At 38.2% G+C, this 23,447-nt stretch overlaps 1 protein-coding gene across 1 annotated transcript in view; it reads right to left on the reverse strand.

The window, feature by feature from the left end:
• AFAP1 (actin filament associated protein 1) overlaps nt 1–23,447 on the reverse strand; it is a 147,577-nt gene that overhangs the window by 25,754 nt on the left and 98,376 nt on the right. The window contains exons 10-13 of the mRNA XM_044681768.1: nt 18,696–18,841; nt 7,078–7,195; nt 2,349–2,615; nt 1,749–1,800 (exon numbers count right to left, since the gene is read on the reverse strand). Of these exons, the coding sequence (XP_044537703.1) occupies nt 1,749–1,800; nt 2,349–2,615; nt 7,078–7,195; nt 18,696–18,841 (583 nt within the window). The remainder of the gene's footprint in view (nt 1–1,748; nt 1,801–2,348; nt 2,616–7,077; nt 7,196–18,695; nt 18,842–23,447) is intronic.

The following is a 23,447-nucleotide window of genomic DNA, read 5'->3' on the forward strand; positions in this document are numbered from 1 at the left end:
TCTCTCTCTCTCTCTCTCTCTCTCTCTCTCTCTCTCTCTCTCTCTCTCTCTCTCTCTCTCTCTCTCTCTCTCTCTCTCTCCCCTCTCCCCTTTCAAGGTTTCCAAAGATGCTTCCTCTACCACAATCCTACCTTCCTCACAAATGATCTGGAAATGTACGGTATTACTATTATTCTGAATAAGTTACGTTTCAACCTAACCATGTAGGGCTGATATGAAATGCTTGCCTCTTTGAACAGAGTTCTAAGAAAGCCTACTCTCTCAGGGAATAAACATAGAGCTTTGCAGATTTTGGAGGCAGGCAGGCATGAAGCAAATATATAAGCTGTCCGTTCCCTCCATACATTTCTGTAATCTTATCTGTTACTAGTCATCAACACCTAAATATTACTGAAATTGAGAGAAAAGGGCAAAAATGGTTCTTCTGTTGGAAACCATATGCCCACCGATAAAGACGATTTCACAGGTCTGTGCTGGAAGACATAGAAATGTAGGGTAAGAAAGGCATTGGGGGATTTAACTGGGTGGGGGGGTGGGGGGTGTGGAAAAGATTCCTCAGAATTCAGAAAAGGCATTTGGACTGAAATATGAACTTCTGTCACCTATCTGGAGAAAATAAAAGTTACCTATTTCTTATCATTCAAATAAGGAAGATCAAATCACATGGCCTTTAGAGACCATTCTCTTCTCTTGCATGATGAATATAAATTGTCATTCTTGGGACAGCCCAGTGCCTTAAAAAGGGCTTCAGACTTGCTTCCTAAGTCCAAGTTCAAGTTCAAGAAGGTTCAATTCAGGGCTCAGCTGTTTCCTGGATAGGTCAGCCAATTTGAGACTCATTTAAGTCCAATTCCCTTCAACTGCTAATGCCCTCCAGGATAAATTATTTTATTCTCTGTTTGTGTATGTTTACTTATTTTTTCCTCATTCAGAATGTAAGTCCCATGAAAGAGGGATTGTTTCACTCAAGGAAGTTGTATCTCTAATATCTGGCACATACTAAGCAATTAATAAATGTTTGTTGACTGATTTTTTTTTTTTTTTACTTCCTCATCTGTAAAATGGGTATATCTGAAACACTTACAGACTTCTTGTGCGGAATGTACACAAAGGGTTGGAGAAACAGAAACTATTTTAGGCTATTTTAGGTTAAATGAACAAAAGGCAGGAGTAGCAAGATGGCTCAGTGGATAGAGAACCAGATGTGGAGATAAGAGGTCCTGGGTTCAAACCTGGCCTCAGATACTTTCTAGTTGTGTGACCCTCGACAAGTCACTTAACCCTAACTATCTAGCCCTTACTGCTCTTCTGCCTTAGAATTGAGACAATATTGATTTTAAGACAGAAGATAAGAGTTTAAAAAAACAAAAAGTGAGCAAAAGGCAGTTTTTACATGCAGCTAATAGGGAGTAGGCAGTAATAGGGCTTTGCTACTGACCATATATTTAAGTCGATGATAAGATTAAATTTTTTACCCTAACTGCTTTGATATAAAGCTAATGTGCCAGCTAGCCACTGAAGCTATTAGGACTGAATGAAGGCACCAAAGTCAGAGAGAGATGAGAGAAGAGGCAGCTAGAGTGAAGTGGGGAAAAAAAAAAACCACTGAACTTTGAGTATAGAGCTCTAGGTTCAAGTCCCCACCATGATGCTAGCTGTATAACTTGGGGATCATAAATTAACCCTCTCTGAGCCTCAGCTTCTTCATCTGTAAAATCAGGTTGTGAATATTTGCACTGACTGCTTACTTCTCATGGTTGTGGTGAGGATCATAAAAGGAAAGGGATACAAAGCTGTGAACTGTTCATCAATAAAAGGATAACTGGTCATCCATTATAATGTGCCAAGGATGTGGGATACCCTCAGTGTGAGGGATGCCTGAATCTCTTTTCACCAGTGCAAATTGTGCAATTGATGAGTCCTAGGCAGTTGCTAGAAAGACAAAGAAGTAATTTGAATTGCCCAAGGTCATATAGCTAGTAATGGTCACAAATAGGGTTTCTATTAAAGGAATTCTGGGCTGGGCTGGATCTCCAAGGTAATCTAATTGCACTCTATCTTCCAAATGTGGCCCAAAGTGATTATATAACTTGATCAAAATTCCACAAGTGACCATCTTTCTCATTTTAACCTGTTCTAAGCCCACTTTTACCCTAGACAAATTAACAAGCAAACGCTAACTAGAAGCACAAGTTGGTAGGTAAATAATAATCTAGCTGAAAGGATGCCTCTTTTCCCATTGGTCTTATTTATTCCCATTCAGCCATAGAAATCATAAGATTGTTATAAAAGCATGAAAGCAACATGAAATCAGAGTCAAATCCACTTTACAGAAGTCCATTCAGTACCTGAGAGTTCTGACCGACAGATCCCCTCCCCACCGAAGAGGTATTAGTAACAGACTGAGCAGAAGACAGATTGGAGGAGACAGGATGTTTGTAATGGTTAGAAGACAGTTTGTCAGTAGATAATCTAGAAGCCTTTCGTTCAGTAGGTGGGTAGCGGGCAAAGATTTTTGGAGACGGCAAGTTATCATACAGCCCCGCGTTATCATAAAGCACTTCTTCTCCCAAGATCCTGCTACGGGAAGTCTGAAAGGCATCTTCTTGTTCCCACTGCAACACACACACAGAGATACACTCAGCTCAGCTGTTAGTAATAAAGTCGTGATAAAAAAGCAGAATGAAAGCATTAGCAAGTCAGAAAGTCATAACCCTCTCCTCCTCGCCCCTGGAGGTTAAGCACTGTGACGTCCCTTCTCAAACATGTATGTTTGGTTGCCATAGGGATTTTTTCCAGAACTTTTCCATCTTACCATCTTTGAAGAAAGGAAGGGTTTTCTGGCCCCCTGAATCAATTCTATTACCAATGGTTGACAGTCAGTCTTTACTAAATAAGAGATTGTGTCTATCATGACTTTAACCATCAACCTTTTTAGAGAAAGAATTAAGAGCTCCCATTTCTACAGTGCTTTTATGGTTTACAAAACACTTTCCTTACAATAATCTCCTTGGGCTTCACTGAAAGAATCATTATTCTCATTTATAGAGGTTCTAATCTGTGGAATGGGCTTAATTATGCTTGTTAGAGACATTTAACTAAGTGGAAAAGTGGGGCTTTCCCCCAAATTGCTGATATTTAGAGGGTACTTGTAATCTTTCAACAGGTTAAAAAAAAAAAAAACTAAGCTGATCAACCACACCCCAGCTGAGCTCCTCCAAAATTTCCCTGGTCATGGCCTTATCCTGTCATAGGGGTTTCTGTCTTCCTCAACAGGATGGCATCGCTGGGTCTCCTTTCCACAAGGTCTTTTGTAAAGTCAAGTCAGAGTTTCCTCCTCAAGGTCTCCCACCCACATACCTTAACTGAATTTGTCTTTAAAATGGTTTTAGGAGTGTGGACTTACATGCTTCTTGCCCTGGGACATTTTGCAATATTTTCCTGGCTCTAGAATTCCTATAGACAGCTCTGATACTTGGACACTCTCTTTCCCAAAGAGGTTGCAGAGAAGGCGTTTTGCAAACCCTAAGTGTGACATAACTGAGAGCTATTATTACCACCAATAGTGTGTTCAAAGGGAGAGTTCCCACTTGGCCATCTCACCCCAAACATGATGCTTTAATAACTAGATGAAACACAAATTCCAACTTATTTTGGTAGAGAGGACTTTTTTTAATCAAGAGACTGAAATAGCTAGACACCATTTCACGAATACAGAAAACCAGAAGACATTAACACCACATCTGGCTAAAACCTAAATTAAAACCAAAGGTTCTCTCCATCACAGGCGGATTTTTAAAAAAAAGTCTCTTGACAAATGGCCCTTACATTTAAGAGAAGCAATATTTAGTTCGTATTGTGTGAATTTTATCCCATTTTTAGACACTTCATATATAGCTCCTTTCATGTCAGACCCTAATTAGGTGCCTTTGTCATAAAAATAGCACAGTCTAAAAATTACATTGTAGGAGTGTTTTCATTCCTTTGCATTAACTTCGATGTGTCTTTTTCTGTGACGTCACTTAACCAGCTCCAATCTAAAAATAAAGCTATTCACAAATGAATCTAAGGCATATGAGATTTCCATTAAAAGGGCCTGGACTGTGTTTAACCAAGAATCTTCAGGTAGTTTTAGCCAACATTTCCCCCTATGAAGTCATCCATATTATTCATTATGTGTCAACCATTGCAAAGCACTGGGTATATAAAGGCAAAGACAAAAACAACAGCTGCCCTCCAGGAGATTACATTCTATCAAAAGGCATACTTACAAACATGTGTGTACATAGAAAGAAACTAGCTGGAGGTGGGGACTCAAGAAAAAAGTCAAATGTAGGAAGTAGTGATTGAGCTAAGTTCTGCAGGAAGCTCAGGAATCTTAGAGTCAGAGATGAGGGTGGAGGATGGCCAGTTCAAAGGAATTGAGATGGGAGACTATTATGCATGAAGAACCTCAGGAAAATCTTATAGCATTCTAGGATCATAGATTTAGAGCTCAAAGGGAATTTAGGGACCATCTAACCCAAATGTTTAATTTTACTGATGAGAAAACTGAGGCCCAAAAAGGTCCAATTACTTGCATACTAAACCTTTCAGATGTAATCTACCATTGAATTATAAAGTTGAGGTCCCCGATCTAGACCAAAAGAGTTTAATTATTAATTTGATTGTGCCTTTTAAACTATGGAAAAACTTGCCAGTCTTGCTTTTGTCAAAGAAGAGTCTAGGCATGGATCTGTGGAATCTCAGCCATCATCTACACTGAGTCCCATATGAAGCATGAATCCCCTATCGTTGTTCAGTCATTTCACTCTTATCTGACTCTTGGAGATACCATTTGAAGTTTTCTTGGCAAAGATACTGGAGTGGTTTGAACTTATGAAGATGAGTCATAATTTGGATGCAAATTTAGACTCAGACACTTACTAGTTGTGTGCCTTTGGGCAAGTCACTTAACTGTGTTTGCTTCAGTTCCTCATCTGTAAAATGATCTGGAGAAGGAAATGGCAAACCACTCTAAGAAAACCCCAAATGGAGTCACAAAGAATTGGACATTGCTGAAACAAATGAATTCTCTGTACAAAACTGGCAAGAAGAGATCCAATCAGTCTTTGCTTAAAAACACCTGTGAACGGGTCTTTCTATTATTTCCTCAGGTAGTTCATTCTATTTCTTCCTGACAGATCTCATCATAAAGAATTCCTTCCTATACGGAGTGAAATCAATCTCCCTGTGTCTTCCAATAAGAGGGCTCCCTTCTGACCTAGTGTCCCTGGAAACACCTTGAATGAACATACCTGAAGGTAGTAACTACCTGATAACCAAAACATCAATCATAAAAGTAATTCAAGACAGGGGTGGCCAAGTGGCTCAGTAGAGAGAACACCAGATCTGGAGATGAGGGGTCCTATCTTAGATGCTTCCTAGCTGTGTGACCCTGGACAAGTAACAACAACAAATGCCAGGTCCTCACCATAACTGATATTTAGAATCTATTTTAAGCCAGAAGGCAAGGGTTTAAAAAATAATTCAAGACAATCTCAATCACTGCAAATATGTAAGAGAGGCACTCATACACACACACACACACACACACACACACACACACACACACACACACTAATAGTCTAAAATAAATCTGAACACTATATGGAAAAGCACATCTCATACCTAAACCGTTGTCCACATAGACTTACAATAACAGGAAGCAAAACAAGATGCTCTGAGGAAATATGAGGAAGCCAGACTTTATGGAGGTTAGGGAAAGTGACCAGATCTTGAAAGAAAAGGGCTTTGGGAATCAGAAGACCAAGGATGAAATCCTTCCTCTGATGCTTACTGCTTCTGGAACTTGAACAAGGCATTTAAACTCCCTGGGGCTTAGCTACCTTGACAGTAATGTGATGGGGTCGGATGGAATAGCCTCTCCGGGTTTTTCTATCTTGTTAGCCTATGGCAATTAGAACAGTCAGAGATGAGGGGAGGATTCACTAAAGCAAAACTGTCAAACACGTGGCCAACAACATTCCTCAGTGCTGCCTGAACCAGATTAAAATGTAACTGGAAAATTGTTAACAAAAATAAAAATAAAAATAAAAATATAATAGAAGTTGGATAATATTAATTTGTTTTTTTCTAAGCCAGTGGCAATGATTCTTATGTATAGTTTAGCACTCACAGCCCTCTATTTCTGTTAGAATCTGGCACCACTCTATTACAGGAATAGGGAATCACCTATAAAAGGATTCAGGAGAGAATAGGAAAAGACCAAGGGAAAGGGGCATACTTGATTTAGCTGGAATATAAGGCAAAGAAAGAAGAATATTGTGAAACAAGACTCAAAAGATTGGTGGGATCTGCTGTCAGGAGAGAATTAAGTGCCAGGCAAAGGATTTTTTTTAAATGGGCAAGAGGGAGCTATTTAAAGTTTTTGAGCAGTAGAGTTAAATACATGCATAGTAGGAGAGCAGAACTGTAATTAGGAAGAATATTTGGCATCTGTGTAAAGTATAAATTAAAAGAGGAGAAAATGGAGGTAGAAAGACCAGTGAGAAAGTTGTTATGATAGTTCAGGGAAAACGTGATATCGTTATGTTGTGAACATTTAGTAAATGTCTGCAGAATAAATAAATGAATGAAAAAAGTGAGGATGAAGGCTTCATGGAAGAGAAGGGACTGGGAGCTGTTCCTTTGAGCAATTGCAGGATATGAATGAGTACAAGGGAAGGAAAGAGGAACAAAATGAGTCAATACCTAGAGGGTAGAAATGAGCACAAACATTTGTGGGACAGTAATTATACAATATTTCCAGGCATGCTAAGATACTAAATTAGTGGGGTTAGCATTAACTGATAAACCATCCCTTTGCTCGTCAAAGTCCATACTTGTTCTGATGCATATTAAGATGAACAACATGCCAAAACATAAGGGATGAGAGATGAGATGGCAGCTTCATCCTGCAGAAAAAGCCCAAGCTTATTTGGAAGCAACCCAGGGATACTAAATTATGGAATTTTTCAGACAGTCCTGCCTCCCAGCAAACATAAACCATTTACTCTATAAAAATGACACTCTCACCGATCCATTTATGCAAGGGACATCATCATAATGAAGTGCCATCCCACTGGGGTGGGCATATCCATTGGAGGCACTGCCGAGATAGGGATTTGTAGAGATACCACGTCTGTTCATAAAGCTAAAAGAGAGAAAATTATTTTTAAGATATACAAAACAATCCATTTCCTCACTAAAAAAAAATCAATCCATCAAAGAGCATTTGTTACCATATAATTGCTCTCATATATATTTATTACTATACATTTTTATTATCACCTACAGTATTTTAAATGCCTCAGGGACAAGGTTCATGTTTTAAATATCATTGTAATTCCCTTAATGCCTAGTCCTTTGCATACAGAAGGTACTTGATAAAAGTTTACTGAATGAAGGAAAGAATGAATGTTTCATTATAATAGTAATAATTTAATTTATATAGCATTATAATGATTGCAAAGTGGTTTACATACATTATCTTGTTGGATACAGTCCTATGAGTTAAGCCCTAAAGGGATTATTAGTCCCAATTTAAAAGTAGGAAATTAAGGTTGGATAAAATAGAAAGTGCCTGAGGTTGCATTCAGACCCAGGATTCTTCTGAATACCAAGTCTAGTTTGCTTGTTTGTTTGTTTTTCTAGAGGACCATCTTTCCTTGTTCCACTTGTTTTAAGTTTTTATTGATCATTACGTTCTTGATTCACTGCTGGATGATGTAAGGGAAGGAAATGACCAATAAAACACAGCGCCTGGAGGAAAGGACTATCATATATTACAACACAAAAGATTCTAATTATATTAGAAATAGGAGGGTCATAAGTACTCCAAATCACTATGAACAGGGGAAATAAAAATTAAAACAAATCTGAGGTTTCTTATCACTCTTAGCAATCTGGCCAAAATGATAAAAGATGGGATTGTCAATGTTGGACAGCTTGTACAAAAATAGGCACACTCTTACACTGTTGATGGAGCTGTGAAATGGTTCAAACATTCTGGAAACATCTGGAAGTCAACTGGTTACTAAAGAAGTGATTAAAATATCCATGCCCTTTGATCCAAAGACTTCACTGCACATACCCCAATGAGATCCATGACATAAAGGAAAATCTTGTCATAGCAAGAGCATTTTTGGAGTAGTAGTCATTTAAGCCCATCAATAAGCATTTATTATTTGTACTATGTGTTCAGCATGGGGGACTTCAAAAAGAAAGGGAAAAACATGGTTCTTGACGTTAAAGAATGTACAGTCAAAGGGAAAGAAAACATAAACTCAATTATATGCAATCAAGATATAGACAGCATAAAGTGGGGAAGATTTCAGAGGGATGCACTAGCAGGAGAGGGATTAGGGAAGTGGAGCACTAAAAAAAATCCTCTAATATTAGGTGGGAGTTGAGCTACCACTTGAATGAAGCAGAGGAAAAGGACAATATTCCAGGCCAATGAGAGGGAAGGGAATAATCATTCGTATAGCACCTACTATGTGCCAGGCACTGTATTTTTCAAATAATGACCTCATTTGATCCTCGCAACAGCCTTGTAAGCTAGGTGCTGTTATTATCCCCATTCCCAGTTGAGGACACTGAGGTTAAGTGGCTTGCTGAGGATCACAGAGCTAGTGAGCTTTGTCTAAGACCATATTTGAACCCAGCTCTTCCTGATTCCTAGCCCAGGGCTCTATCTATCTACTGTGCTCCTGACTACCACAGAAAGGGAACACAGCTAGGCAAAGAAGTGTTTAGGGATAAAGTAGAAAAATGGGAAAGGGCAAGGTTGTGAAGGTCTTGAAATGTCCAACACAGTACTTGATATATTATCCTGGAGGTAACAGAGAACCCACCAGAGCTTATTGGGTATGAAGGGGCAGCATGTGCTTTAGGAATCTCTTTGTGGCAATTGAACGGTGGATAGCCATGGGCAGCGACATACTTGAGCCTGAATCACTGCAAAGGTCAAGGTCAAAAGGGACTCAAGCCTACGCTGTGCTGGCAACTTTGAAAATGGGCTGATGAGGTTATGAAGGTAGAAAATGGCAAGATCTGGCAATAATTTAGACAAGGAGTTAAAGTTGATATACCAAGGTTGTAAGTTTGTGTGGCTGGGAGAACAGTGTGTCATCCACAGTAAGAAGAAAGTTGCAAAGAGAAGATGGTTTCAGGGGAAAGAGAGTAAGTTGCTTTGGACTGACTGAGTTTGAAGAACTTATGGGAAAACTAGTTTGATGTGAATATAAAAAGTTTGTCTCTTTGAACACAAAGCCAGGGATTTGCTTTAATGAGGAAATGTCTCCCTAGAACAAGATGCTTTCTAGGACCAGTATCTTAACTTAAGTTCTGATCACGAAACTGCTCTATTCAAAAATCTTCAGTGGACCCCCCTGCCTACTAAATAAAATATCAAACCCTGGTGCTGTCACTTAAGGGCTTCTGTATCCTGGATCTGTTCTACCATTCCAGCTTTATTTCCTTCTGCTCTTCCCTACCTGATGTTTATGTTAACATTAAATTGGGTGACTCAACGTAGACTTCTCCCACTTCTGTCCTGTTCTAGAGAGAGTTGATGCCTCCAATGGACTGTCTCCCTATGCTGAATCTGTCTGTTGCTATCCATCCTCTGATAACCATCAATGCCTAACTCAATGGTTCTTTCCTTCATAGAAGTTTTCCCTGACTCCTGGCCCACTTACGTTGAAAGTATTCCCTACCTGTTCAAGTTTCTCATCAAACTTTGGCAGGACCCCTTCTGGCATACTTAAAGCCCATTCTGCCATGTTGCTGAAATTTGTATCCTTACCCTTTCCCCCACTGTTAGACTTGATAAGCTCCTTGAGAGCAGTACCTTTATGTCCTGTGGCCTTAAATGTTTTTGCTCTTCTAGTATGAAGCACAAGACCTTGTGTAGAGTAGCTTAGTAACTGTCTGTTGCATAAATGGATGACTGCAAAGGATGTTGTAGAAGATGTTGGGGAAGGTACAAAAATAAGTGCTTACTACGTGCCAAGCACTGGGCTAAGGACCTTACTAATATTACCTCATTTTACCTCATTTAAGCAAGAGGATTTCTGCTGCCCTGAGTGATAGCTCAGACAAATGATGTGAGGTGACTTTCAACTCAAAAGATTCTATAATTCTGAGGTATTAAATGCTTTTTTTTCAACCACAATTTGAAAACTTGAAATTACTTTATTATTTAATATCAGAATCATACATGCCTTTTTGTTGTTGTTATTCATAAACTATCACAGGTTTTAGATTTTTAAGTTTAAATAAAAATAAAAATCCCTTCATCGAAAACCCCTCATTTTACTCCTGGAGGAAACTGAGAACCAGTAATAGAAAATGACTTGCCTAAGGTAACATCGGTAGGCAATAGCAAAGCTGAAATTTAAACCCAGTTCCTTTGGCTCCTCTCCCTATACAACAATGTCTCTCATGATCATTATATATATAAATGTAAAGGCCTTGTGGGAAAAGACCAACAGATGGCAAAATTGGAGAGAAATATATGATTTGACAGCTAATAGCTGGCATTTATATGGTGATTTAAAGTCTGCAAAGTACTTTAGAAACATCTTAGTTTAAATTAACAATCCTGGGAAGTAGATGCTATTATTACCCCAATTTTAAAGATGAGGCAACTGAAGCAAATAGAGTTTAAGTGACTTGCTGAAGGTTATAGTTAAATAAGGATCTGAAGCTGGATTTGAACTCAGCTCTTCTTAACTCCAGATCCCCTACTCTATCCATTGTGTCAATTTAATAAACATTTTATTAAGTTCCTGCTAGACCAGGCACTATGCTAAGCAACCCATCAGTCTAGATCAGTGATTCCCAAAGTGGGTGCTGCAGCGATCCAGGGGAGCGGTGATGGCCACAGGTGCATTTGGGGGCGGTGAATAACTATAAGGGGGCAGTGATAGTATGTGACAGGGGGTGCTAAGTAATATTTTTTCTGGAAAGGGGATGGTAGGCCAAAAAAGTTTGGGAACCACTGCTCTAGATCCTTATATTCTCTATTGGGCCAAATTGTTGTTGTTGTTGTTTTTAAAGAGGGGAAAAAAAGCCCAAAGAGAGAGAAAGAGGAAAACAAATGAGATCTTGTATTAGACAAGCATTGAGAAGGGGAGCTCTGCCACCAAAACAGTAATGTAATTCCAGCCCTGGAGAAGTGAGCAGAAATAGTATTTAAGGATTAAGATCAGCATTAGATTCAGAGAGTCCCTTCCTTGTTCAGCATCATCTGACAAAGAGATGAATTCAAAGAAAGGTTATGCCTCCCTCTACTGGAAAGAAGTAATCTCACACACATTCCACATTCCCTGTCTTAAGTGTAACTGTAAAGTTGGAGGTATTTGAATTTCAATTGCTCATCTTGGTACAAGCCATTTCAAGGCTTCCAATACATTCTTCTCCTATGGCAAGACTCGGTCCTCAAATGAATACGAGGAAACTCTGTTGAACAAGAGTCTGGATTGCTTAGTGAAAGAGGCAATGTACTTGGAGATTAGAAACTGGGGCTTCAGAGCCAGGCTTTCCACTTCCCATATGTGGTAAACTTACCTTGGCAAGTGAATTCCCTTCTCAGACACTATTAGTGCTGTATTGGTCAGTGCTGCACCTGGGATCAAGAACGCCTGAGTCCCAATCCTGTCTCTGACATTTACTAGTTATGTGACCCTTGGGCAAGTCATCTTCAGTCACCTCATCTTCAAAATAGGTATGATAATAGCACCAACCTTGGGGGCAGCTAGCTGAATCCATGGATAGAGAGCCAGGCTTTGAGACAAGAGACCCTGGGTTCAAATCTGGTCTCAGACACTTTCTAGCTGTGTAAACCTCACACAAGTCACTTAAGTCCCACTGTCCAGCCTTTACGGCTCTTCTGCTTTAGAACCAATACATAGTATTGATTCTAAGACTGAAGGGTTTAAAAAAATAATAATAGCACCAACCCCATGAGGCTGCTGTGGGGAACAAAATGAGATAACGTGTCTCCATGCTTTGCAAACCTTAAAGCCCCCTAGTGCATCTGGATTATATCATCTTTAAGGTCCCTTCTAACACTGGCCTCCTGTGATTTTGAAATCTAGAGAAAAGAACGACTAAACATAAAATGCTGGACCTGAGGAAAGCTTTCTTTTTATGTATCTTAGCTTATGTAAAAGTGATGGCTAAGGAATTTCCACGTGTATTCTCTGTGAAAATCATGAAATGCTTCATGCGGGACATTACAGAATCATAAACTTTTAGAGGTAAGATGGGAGCAGAGGCGATCTAGTCCAACCTTTTTTGTCTCAACAGAGAAGGGCAATGGCCTGTGGTATATCTAAAGGTACTCATACGGCTTAGGCAAGAACCTCAAGCTTCTATACCATGCTTCCCACTATACCACATTCTCCCTCGTGCACTGAGATTATCCGGCCACATGCTTGAAGCAGAAATAGGCAGCCCTTCAGCTGGCAGTCCCAAATGTTAGTAAACGATTGCAATATTGGAAGATCTAATAGTTGAGAGAAGAAAACAAATTTTGGATGAACCTCAACATCCAAATGCCAAATGACAGATGGACTAATAAGAAATGCTTCCCTGGCAATACCTACTTCTTAACCTCCTTTCTGCATGTGTCTTATTTATTGTTTTATTACAACTTCCTCAACATGGTGACTGTGGGAGGCTGAGAATCCAGCTGAGTGTGATGGTGCCAAGATCTGGGGGAGAAGTCTTTCAGAGTAACGCCTCTGTTAAAAGAAAAATCAACTCTTCTCTTGAAAAATAAGTTCTCTGAAGATGTAAGTTTCAGAAGTTTTTGTCATTATTAACATTCCTAAATATACCCCTTTGCCTATGAGATATGCCCTTATTTATTATTATTATTTTTATTATCATTTGTCCTTTCCCTGAAATTGATTGCTGACTTCTCCCCCATATTTGGTCACATTTAATGGTACACACAGGTCTCTATCATACCATCATTTTAATTCACTCTGAAATGGAAGGTAAGAAGGAAATTTACTTCAGAGCTCTTCTGTTCTAAAATTCCTCACCTCCAAACCTTCTTTTCTTAGGCTTTTACAAGGTTCAAGAATCTTTGATAAATGAGGAAACGGGGTGAGAACTGACAGAGACAGAATAGCACAAAGAATGTTAAGAGGCAAAAAGGACTTGAGAACAGAAGGTGCTATAGTGAGTGGAGTTCTGGACTTCTGAATCAATCAGGAAGACTCAAGTTCAAATTTAGCCTCAGTAATTGCTATATGATCCATGGGAAATCACATAGCATCTTCTCTCAATCTTATTTTCTGTACCTGCATAATGGGAATAATAATAGTACTAACCTAAAAGGTTTGTTGTGAGAATTAAATGAGAAAAATATGTGTAAAACATTTTGCACATCTGAAAGTTTATATAAATGTTTTATATATACATTACATATTCCTAAAAATGATATAAAAGTTTATTTAAATGTTAGCTATTATTATATGTGGGGTTAATAATATTAGGTATGATGATGATGATGATGATGATGATGATGATGATGATGATGATGACAAAATTATATAGAACATGTTGTTGTTGTTGTTCCCAATCTTGAGTGTAAACCTTTACCTTCTGTTTTAGAATCAACACTAAGTATCATTTCCAAGGGAGAAGATTGGTAAGGGCTAGGTAACTGGGGTTAAGTGACTTGCCCGAGGACACAGCTAGGGAGTGTCAGAGGCCAAATTTGAACCCAGGACCTCCCATCTATAAGCCACCTAGCTGCCCCCCATCATTTATTCTTCGTTTTTGAAGACAATGACATCACGAGGGTGATGTCTTGACTTAAATTTATTGAGTCCAATATGGAACATTAAATGTCCATCTGGAAGGAATCTTGGAATACAAGACATCAGAATTAGAAAGGACCTAAAAGGCCACTCAGTCTAGGGTCTTCAGAAAACTGAGGCTCAGGGAGAGTGTGTCAGAGGCAACCTGGGAGATGTAGGGTCAAACGGTCCTAGAATTCAGCAATCCACCACTTACTCTATAATGCCATGTGTATTGGGGATAAAAAAAAAATCCAAGAAATGCTAATTCCATTACATCGTTCATTGTTCACTCCTATAGACACTTTAATATGGCACTAAAGATACCCCTGGCCACAAACTGATGGGGGCAGGGGGTGTTTTTCCTGTTCCTTTTAAAAAAAAAAAAATGAAAACTGGTTTCACATTCCTTTTCCCTGATATGTGGCTGGGCTACATTTGGTTTGGATTAATATTCCATTGGTTTGTAAAGTGAAAGCCAAGTAATATTCTGGGGAGAATGTTTTCATTCAGTGTTTCTCTCACATGTGGTTATCACTGTTTGCTGACTGAGGCACAAGTTGATTGTGGTCCTCAGAAAAGCTTTTCGGAGGCCTCATACTTCCAAATAAATGTAGTTAAACAACTCTAAACTCACTTTCTTATAATTCAACGCAAGTGGCAGAGATCTGGCAAATTTGGAATGATGGTCTTCATAGAAACCATCTTGCAATTGAAGAAACCATTTTGTAAACTATCACAGCTTTTCCTCTCATCATAACAGCAGCTACTCACATTTCTATTGATCTCTTGTTGTTTACAAAGCACTTTCTATGACATAGGGAAAGTATTATTGATCCATTTTGAAAAGGATGAAACTGAGGCTCGGGGGGTACCAAATAATTTGGCCCCAAATCCCATAGCTAGGTAAGCATTAGAGCTGGAATAAAAGACTAGGTATAGTATTTCTAAGTCCAGTAAACTCTTCCCCATGCCTTGTTACCTCTCTTACAAACCTTAATTTGTAGTGAATCATCGAGCAATAGAATTAAAAGAGACTAAACAACGATCTACTCCATCTCATTTTGTAGATAAGGAAACTGACTGGTCCAAGGTCAACTGAGGTTGGGATTAGCTAATGACTGGAAATTCCACAGGAATTTATTTAATTTTTACATATCAGGAACAACAGGAAGGCCACAAAATCAGGCGAATTAATGTTATTCAATAATGTGAATAAACAAAATTGTAAGTCCTTTATAAAGGCTCTACTGTTGTTCACATAGAAAAGTAGCAGAAAGAATGTCTCCCCTGTGCATAGGAAAACCCCAAGCTGGTACTGGGAATTTGGTGGTAAGGTTTGTTTTTGTTGTTGTTTTTTTGTTTTGTTTTGTTTTTGTTTCTAAATCTGGATCACCCAGTCAACTCTGGGTCCAATTCTAGCCTGGCTGTTCATTCCTACTCTGACTTTGGGTAAGTCACCTTCTATTTCTAAGCTGCAGCAGTAACCTCATCTGTAAAATGAATGGATTAGACCAGATTGGGTATTCTTAAATGGAGATCTGTGAATAAACTTCAAGAGGTTTGTGACTCTGAATGAGAAAAACATGTTGACAACTACTTTAATATAATTGCTTTCTTTTGTAATTCTATGTATCTTATTTTTTGCATTTAAAATGTTATTTTGAGATTGGGTGAGTCTGGAGGTGCACTGGAGAAAGACAGAGTCAGAATGCCCTAAATTCAAAACCAGCTTTAGATATATACTAGATATGTGACCCTGGGCAAGTCACATAAGTTCTGTCTGCCTCATTTTTTGCATCAATAAAATGAGCATAACAATAGCACCTGTCTCCCAGGCTGTGGTGAGAATAAAGTAAGATAGCATACATAAAATGTCTTGCAAACCTTAAAAGGTGATATATAAATTCTGGCTTAAGAATTTCATGAGCTTCCCCAAACTCAAAGAGTCCATGTAGCAAAAAAGATCAGGAACTTCTGAACTAGATGACTAAGGTCCTTTCCAATCCTGATCTATGTTTACAGGTTCTTTCTGGATGCAACACTTGATTTTCAAATGTTTTTCCCAACTCTAACATTCCAAATTCTAAGATCCTTTCCAGCTCTTACATTTTTAAGTTTTAACATTCTATGTACTGAGGTCCTTTTCGACTCTAGCATTTTATGTTCTGAGGCCTCTTCTAAATGCAATAACTCAAATCCCTTCCAGCTCTTGCATTAGGTTCCAATATGCTAAAGTTCCTTAAAGTGCTAACATTCTGGGTGTATGTCAGTTTAGTTGGCAAAGCATGGTAAAGCATGATGAGGCCTGGGGCTGTGGTAGAAAAATGACTTCTGGACTATAGATTTCATTGGTCAAGTTTTCAGCAAGTACTTAATTGTCTAATGCCAGCCAAGATAAAGGGGGCTGCTGCAACTCTCCCCAAGCCTGCTTGTTTGTTTTTTAAGGTAGAATGGGTGGCTTATATAAAAAACAACTCACAAATGGTTTGGATTGATTTTCTTTATGTTCCCCAAAGTGCTCTTTCTAAAATACAAACTTGGTGAGTTTACAACCAGCTATTAATATAATCTATTGTCATTTGCTGATTACATGATTCCACAGCTTCACATCTGTTTCCTACATCTACCCGCCTCCCTACAGCACTACTAGCAGATCCTCTTGGGAAGAGATAACTGCAAGACAAACCCAAAGGAAGACTTTATAGCCTATGAAATCACAGAATTTTAGAACTGGCCCTTAGAGAATATTATGACTTTCCAGCTAAGGAAAATGATGCTTTGAGAGGGAAAGAGAATTACAGACCTGAGACCAGACCAATGCATCTTAAACTCAACCTGTCCAAAACTGAACTCATTATATTTCTACTAAAACCCTTCTCTTTCTAAATTCTCTATTATTGATGAGAGTACTACCATTCCCCCAGTCATCCAGGCAACAATCTTTATCTCATCCTAACTCCTTGATCTCTCTCAGCCACCATATCCAGTTAGTGGTCAAGTCTTGTCATCCTTTGATATTGTCACAATCCACATGTCCATAACCTCATGCATTACTTCACACCCAGACCACTGTCCTTATTCTCTTATTCTCTCTCTTTCTCTCTCTGTCTCTCTGTCTTTCTCTCTCTCTCTCTCTCTCTCTCTCTCTCTCACACACATACACACACACTCTCCCTCTTCACACCCTCTGTCCTTCTCCCTCTCCTGCTTCCCCTCTCCCCCTTTCTCTCCCACACACATAGTATTTAATCAACTCTAGTGGCACCCTATTGTCTCAAGGATCAGATATAAAATCCTGTTTGATTTTTGGAGTAAGACACACCATCTCCTAACTGTATTTTCATTGAACCGGACATCCCTTTCTCACTTCTCATCTTTGCCTTTTGATTTGTCTGGTTTCCTTCAAGTTTCGGGATTTAAAATAAAATCCTACTTTCTACAGGAAGCCATCTGATGCTCTTCATTCTAGTACCTTGCCTCTGTTGATTGCCTCCATTTTAATCTGTATATAAATGGTCTGTACATAGTTGTTGGCACATTGTTTACCTCATTAGATCTTGAGCTCCTTGAGAGAAGGAACTATCTTTTGCCTTTCCTTGTATCCCCAGCACTTAGCACCATGTCTGACTAATGGTGGACACTCAATAAATACTTGCTGATTTGACTTGATTATGTTATCTATGCCACACTGAAGGACCTACACATAAAAATCCTCAGAGCTTGAGGCTTCCACTTTTATGGTGATGGAAACAATGTGACATACTTTTCTTCTTTAAAGTAAAAGACCTAAGAGTCTGACAACCTAACCTCTATTCAAGTCTCAGTATTACTACCTACCAGTTGTATCTCTTAGTCCTAATTTTTACAACTGTAAAATGTGGATAATAGCAGCCACTTCTTAGGCTTATTATGAGAGTCAAATAACATAAAAATATTCTGTCGATTGCTTTTATTGTTAATTGACTTTCAAGAAAATTCCTAACCCTTTCTGAGTCTTGGGTTCCTCATCTGTAAAATCAGGATGATCCTATTCAAACTACCTACCCTACAAGTTTATGACTGTGAGGAAAAAAAGCATTAAATAACCTGTACAGAACAAGATAAACCTGGAGTTATCATTCCAAATTCCTTTTTGACTGCTATATATCTCTTCTTCTGGCTACTCCCTCTTTTCTTCTTTTCATCATTTCCATTTCCAGACTTTGTAGTGTCTTTGTAGCTATAATGTCAAAGAATGTTCTGGGGTGAAAAGATGTTTTTTGAGCAACTTCACACATAAATTCAATAAGTGCATTGAATATAGGCACTAAAAATTCAGGCTTTATCTCAACAAGTCAGAATCATCTTCCTCAGACTACTTGTCAAGCAGAAAAGGCAAGCAGGATTGAAATACCAAAAATATTTTAATAAAGTCACGATGTATATGGTTCAAGATTGCCAATCTTTAGCTTTCCCTGTACCAGTACGCTCTGACAAGGAGTGAAGGTTGATAAGATTCCTGCCAACCAAAGTTAATAACAGAATCATCCAGCTGGATGGAAGGACAGAGATCAATCGAATACCAGGGTTTTTTAAAGTCTTTTCCAGCTTGGTCAGCTTTCCCTGGCCACCACTGGAGCTTGTCTATCTCTTTCCCAAATTGTGGTACTTAGGCTGGGATACAAATTCTCCCAAGACACATATTTTGAAGAGGATGGCAGGTGGAATACAAAGTAAGTACATTCAAATAAGCCTACATCTTCTTCCTGTTTTTTTTTTTTTAATGTGCTACTAAAAATTGGTTATTTACGAGTACCTCCACAATGTTTAATTCACTAATAGGCATCTTACCAGAATGTCTGTTTGGCTGTTTGGATAACATTTGCAGTCATCTCCACATCAATATAATCATAATGAAGTGCTCCAGGATCAGTGGATGACCCCGTTTCAGCCAATAAGATTCCAATCCATCGACCCATGTCTTCAGAGGATGAAGCCTGTAGAAGAAGAGGCAGAAAACACATTCAATTTGACTTCAGGATCATCTGAACATTTCTTTTCTGTTCTACAACATTGTGATATAAATATAGCTCCTGTGGCAGCTGGGTGATTCAGTGGATAGAGCCAGGTCTGAGAGAGGAGTTCCTGGGTTCAATCTGGCCTCAGAGCTGTGTGACCCTGGGCAAGTCACTTAACCCCAACTGCCTAGCCCTTCTTCTGCCTTGGAATTGATACTTAGTATTGATTGTAAGACAAAAGGTAAAATTTTTTTGTAAATGTTGCTCTGGTAAATACTGTCCTTATAATCAATGAATGAAGCAACAAATATTAATAAGTAACTACTATAGGTTAGACTCTGTATATGATTTTATCTTTTTTTCTTCCTCAGTAAAGTCTTATTTTTTCCCAATTACCTGTAAAAAACATTTTTGGCATTCATTTTCTAAGATGATAAATTCCAAATTTTATGTTTCCCTTCTCCCCTCCCTGAGACAGTAAGGAATTTTATATTGACATATGGATTATACATTTGCTAAAACATAATATATAGTTCCCATAGTTGATATGTTTTGAAAGAAGTCACATATCACAAAAAAAAAAAAAAAAACTAGAAAAAAAAGTGAAAAATGGTATGTTTTGATCTATATTCAAATTCTGTCAGTTTCTTCTCTGGAGGTGGATGGTATCTTTCATCATGAGTTCTTTGGAGATGACTTGGCTCATTATATTTCAGAATAGCTAAATCTTTCACAGGTGAAAATTGTATAATATTGCTATTACTGTGTATGATATTCTCCTGATTCTTCTCGCTTCACTCTGCATCAGTTCATGTAAGTCTGGGTTTTTCTGAAATCCTCTTGTTCATTATTTTTTATAGCATACTAGTATTCCATTACAATCATATACCACAACTTGTTCAGGTATGACATTATCAAATTATAGATTTGCTTCCTGCTAATCCAGCACTCTATCCACTCCACCATGTAGCTACCCAGTGAACATAACAGAGGGGTTCTATGTCCAGTCCTTCATTTGTGATACTTTGATGAATTTCTGATATCACTGGGATCAATACTTTCTCCCCTGACACAGATCATAACTTAATCTGTACCTTCTCGCCCTGCATGCTTTTTGCTTCTATTTTTCCATAAACCCTCCATACAAGCCACACCTAATGCAACAAAAGCCTTTCTCAATTGCTTTTTAACATCTTGAGAGTAGTAATATAACATTGGAGCTATCAATATCCTCTACTCTCACTACAGGATTGATCTTCTTCCTTTTCTCTATGAATATATGTGTGTGTGTGTGTGTGTATACACGTAATATATATATACACACAAATATATACTCTCTCTATACTCAATATATAATATAAATCTATATACTCATATATTTCTCTCTATATGAATATACATTACTCTCTATACTCACATATACTTAATATATAGATATAAATAAACATGCTTCTTATATATGCATATCTATACTCAACATACACTCTTCACTGCATATGGCTGTAACTCTAGATTCTCTCACATTATTTTATCACCAATACACTTCCAAGGCCCTAATGAATGGTGGAAGTTTATTTTTATGATTATATTATTATTGATAATGGTAATGATATTTGATGAGAGGAGCAAATGAGCTAACTAGCTATGGAAATAATAAAGAAAGAGAAGATAACTGCTGAGTATCAGGTATCATGGCAGCTGCTATTCCAGCTGCTTATGCTTGCTGGTCTGTCTTATTATGGTAACGCCTTGGTCTCATCTCCACCCTAAGGTCTGTTCCAGTTCTGTGGGTAAATAAGATAAACCAACTATCATCAGTAGCATTCTTATAGGGTATTATTCATGGGTAGTGTGGGCCATAGGGCCTGCCAGGGGATGAAATATGGAAACACAGTAGTGGATTAGAACATTCATTTGTCCTTTCATTCATCAAATGATCATTAGACACCATTAGATGCTGGATAGTTTTAATTGTTTGTAAGGTTTTCCTAAAAGTGAGCTCAGCACCAGGAATAATAATTAAAGTTAAAAAAAAATTATGGTCCCTGCCCTGAAGAAGTTTATGTTCAATGAGGGAAGACAATATAGAGAAGAAAGTTGAAAATAGGAAGCAAGAGATGACAGAACCCATGCAGGAACATGGTATTAAAGTCTGAAAAGAGAGGAATGAAAATTGGCAATATGGCCCCTCCCCAAAATATGCCCATTTCCCTCAACTGTTCACATGGATTTGGATAGTAGAAAGGGCACCATATTTGGAGCCAGATGGCTTGGTTCAATCCTCTCAAAGCCAATGACTCCCTGTATAGCTTAAGCAAAGCAAATTACAGTTCAACAAGATGCTCCCCATGGTCCCTTCTAGCTTTTGACTCAATGATCTATGCTAGGACTTCTTCCTGGCTACCCAAATCTGAACATGCTTTATTTCATTAATGTCCCTCTAGAAACTTTTTACCTAAACTTTAAAAAGTTTTACTCCCATGTGCCCCACCATGCTAAAAACAGATCTGTTTCACTTCTAACAGAAAGAAATTTTAAAATCAGCAATGTGGGACTGTAAATGCATCCTCTAAATTTTTTTGATAAAATACAGATGCAACTGGAAATGTCTATGCCAGAAAATCACTGCCTCTTCCAATCCTTGGCACATCTGGAGACCCCCAAGAGTAGGCAATGCTGTCTCAAAAAGTTAGGCTGAGAAGGGGGGAAGGGAGAGCAAGAAGCCATCTCCACAGGAAGCTACCCACACCCACTATGTGGGCTGATGGGATTGAGCAAGATTCTATGAAAGCCATTACCACAGGGCTCAAAGCCAACTAGGCCACCAAAGCAGTAGTTGACACTTTGGTGAACTTTTGTAAACACGCATGGAAGAACTACAACAGGGGTCCTCCTCTTAGGCTCACCAACAAAGAGCTGTACTGGAGTTAATAGAGATTTCTATTGGCATAGTAAAATCAGTATTTTCAGAATTGAAACAGACTGTAAATGTCAGGATGTCCAATCCATCCTTAATACATGAGTCCACTGAAACAATGGTATCAAACTGGAAGAGAAATAGGAGCCACTAGTCAATACTTAAGTATCCCTGCACATCATATGCTGACTTAATTTTAAGATGTAATGTTATCTCTGTTTTACTGTATTTTTATTTATTTTATTAAATATTTACCAATTACATTTTCATCTGGTTCAGGCTACACTTGAGTGTTGCCAGTCACATGTGACCTGCAGGTCTGCATATTTGGTGCATCTGCTTTACAACATTCTTTTCAGTGTTTTGGACATCCAGGTTCTGCTTGAATACCTCCATTGACGATGTACTCACTACCTCCCATGGCAGTTCATTCCTTTGCTAAATATATTCAATTTGAAAAGATATTTTCTTGAATAATCCAATACTAAAAAGATCTATAAGTTCACTGTCATAGGTACAGCCTTCACCAAATTATAGCTCCTGTATATCTTAATAAATGGTCTTCAAGAATTGATATGAATGAAAAATTCACCACCTTGACATCAGTCTATTAATGAGCTTCTCTGTACCTAGTTACCAGAAAACAAAAACATACTTTGTCACTTGGTATTTGGCAGCACCCAATAGACCCTTTGAATCACCACCACAATGATAAAGCAGATCAGGAATGTAGTGAAGTATTATCTGAATCCTTTTCCAATTTACCTCTCCTTATAAGGGGGTCCCTTTGGACTTACTTAACCCAACTTAAAAAAGGTTCAAGAACTACTTTATTTCAAATTGCCCTCTAGAATGAAAAGTATTATTTCTGAATATGTCCATAATTCTTAAAGAATGAAGGGAAACATGACTCTTTTGAATGTTTTATTAATGTTTTTTTTAAATGGGATTATGAATTCTTGGAAAGGGCATGTCACAATAACCTAGCCATCACAAAACAATACCAGCTGGCCCTCCTGTGAAGACATTTATGAGATATAAATATATTCCTATTAAATTCCATCATGAGTTTTAAAAGAAGAAATTTAATAAAGAAAAGTGCTCCTGCTTAAGGGTTAAAAAAAATTAACCACAAAAGGATAAGCCAGGGCAGACAGGGCTAAAAAAGCAGTTCATGTAAAAATACAATGAAAACCAGTTCATATTTAAAAAAAAAAAAAAAAAAAAAAAAAAAACCTCCAGGTTTTTAGTGCCCACAGGCTGAATGTGAACTAAGGCATGATGGTACTGCTCAAAATAAACAAAACTGTGATCTTGAGCTACAAGAACAAAGGTTTGCATAATGTCCAAATCTTGGTGCTGTCCTCAACGCTTGATCAGAACCTGCCTGGAATACTGTGTTCTGTTCTGGGTTTCCTATTTTTAAAAAGGTATTAACAAGCCAAAGGGTACAAAGAAGAAGGGACCAGGATGGTAAGAGGACTAGAAACCATACCATATGGCAATCAGTAAAAATAAATGGGATATTTGCCCTGTGGGAGAAAAGCCTTAGTAGGGCCATAAGCATTGTCTTCAAATTCATGAAGGTCAGGAAGGAGACGTCATTCCTTCTATAGTTGAGCAGAACTAGGGCCAATGATGGAAATTACAAATAAGAGACAGATTTTA

The sequence above is a fragment of the Gracilinanus agilis genome, chromosome 6 (assembly GCF_016433145.1).
Source record: "Gracilinanus agilis isolate LMUSP501 chromosome 6, AgileGrace, whole genome shotgun sequence".
NCBI lineage: Eukaryota > Metazoa > Chordata > Mammalia > Didelphimorphia > Didelphidae > Gracilinanus > Gracilinanus agilis.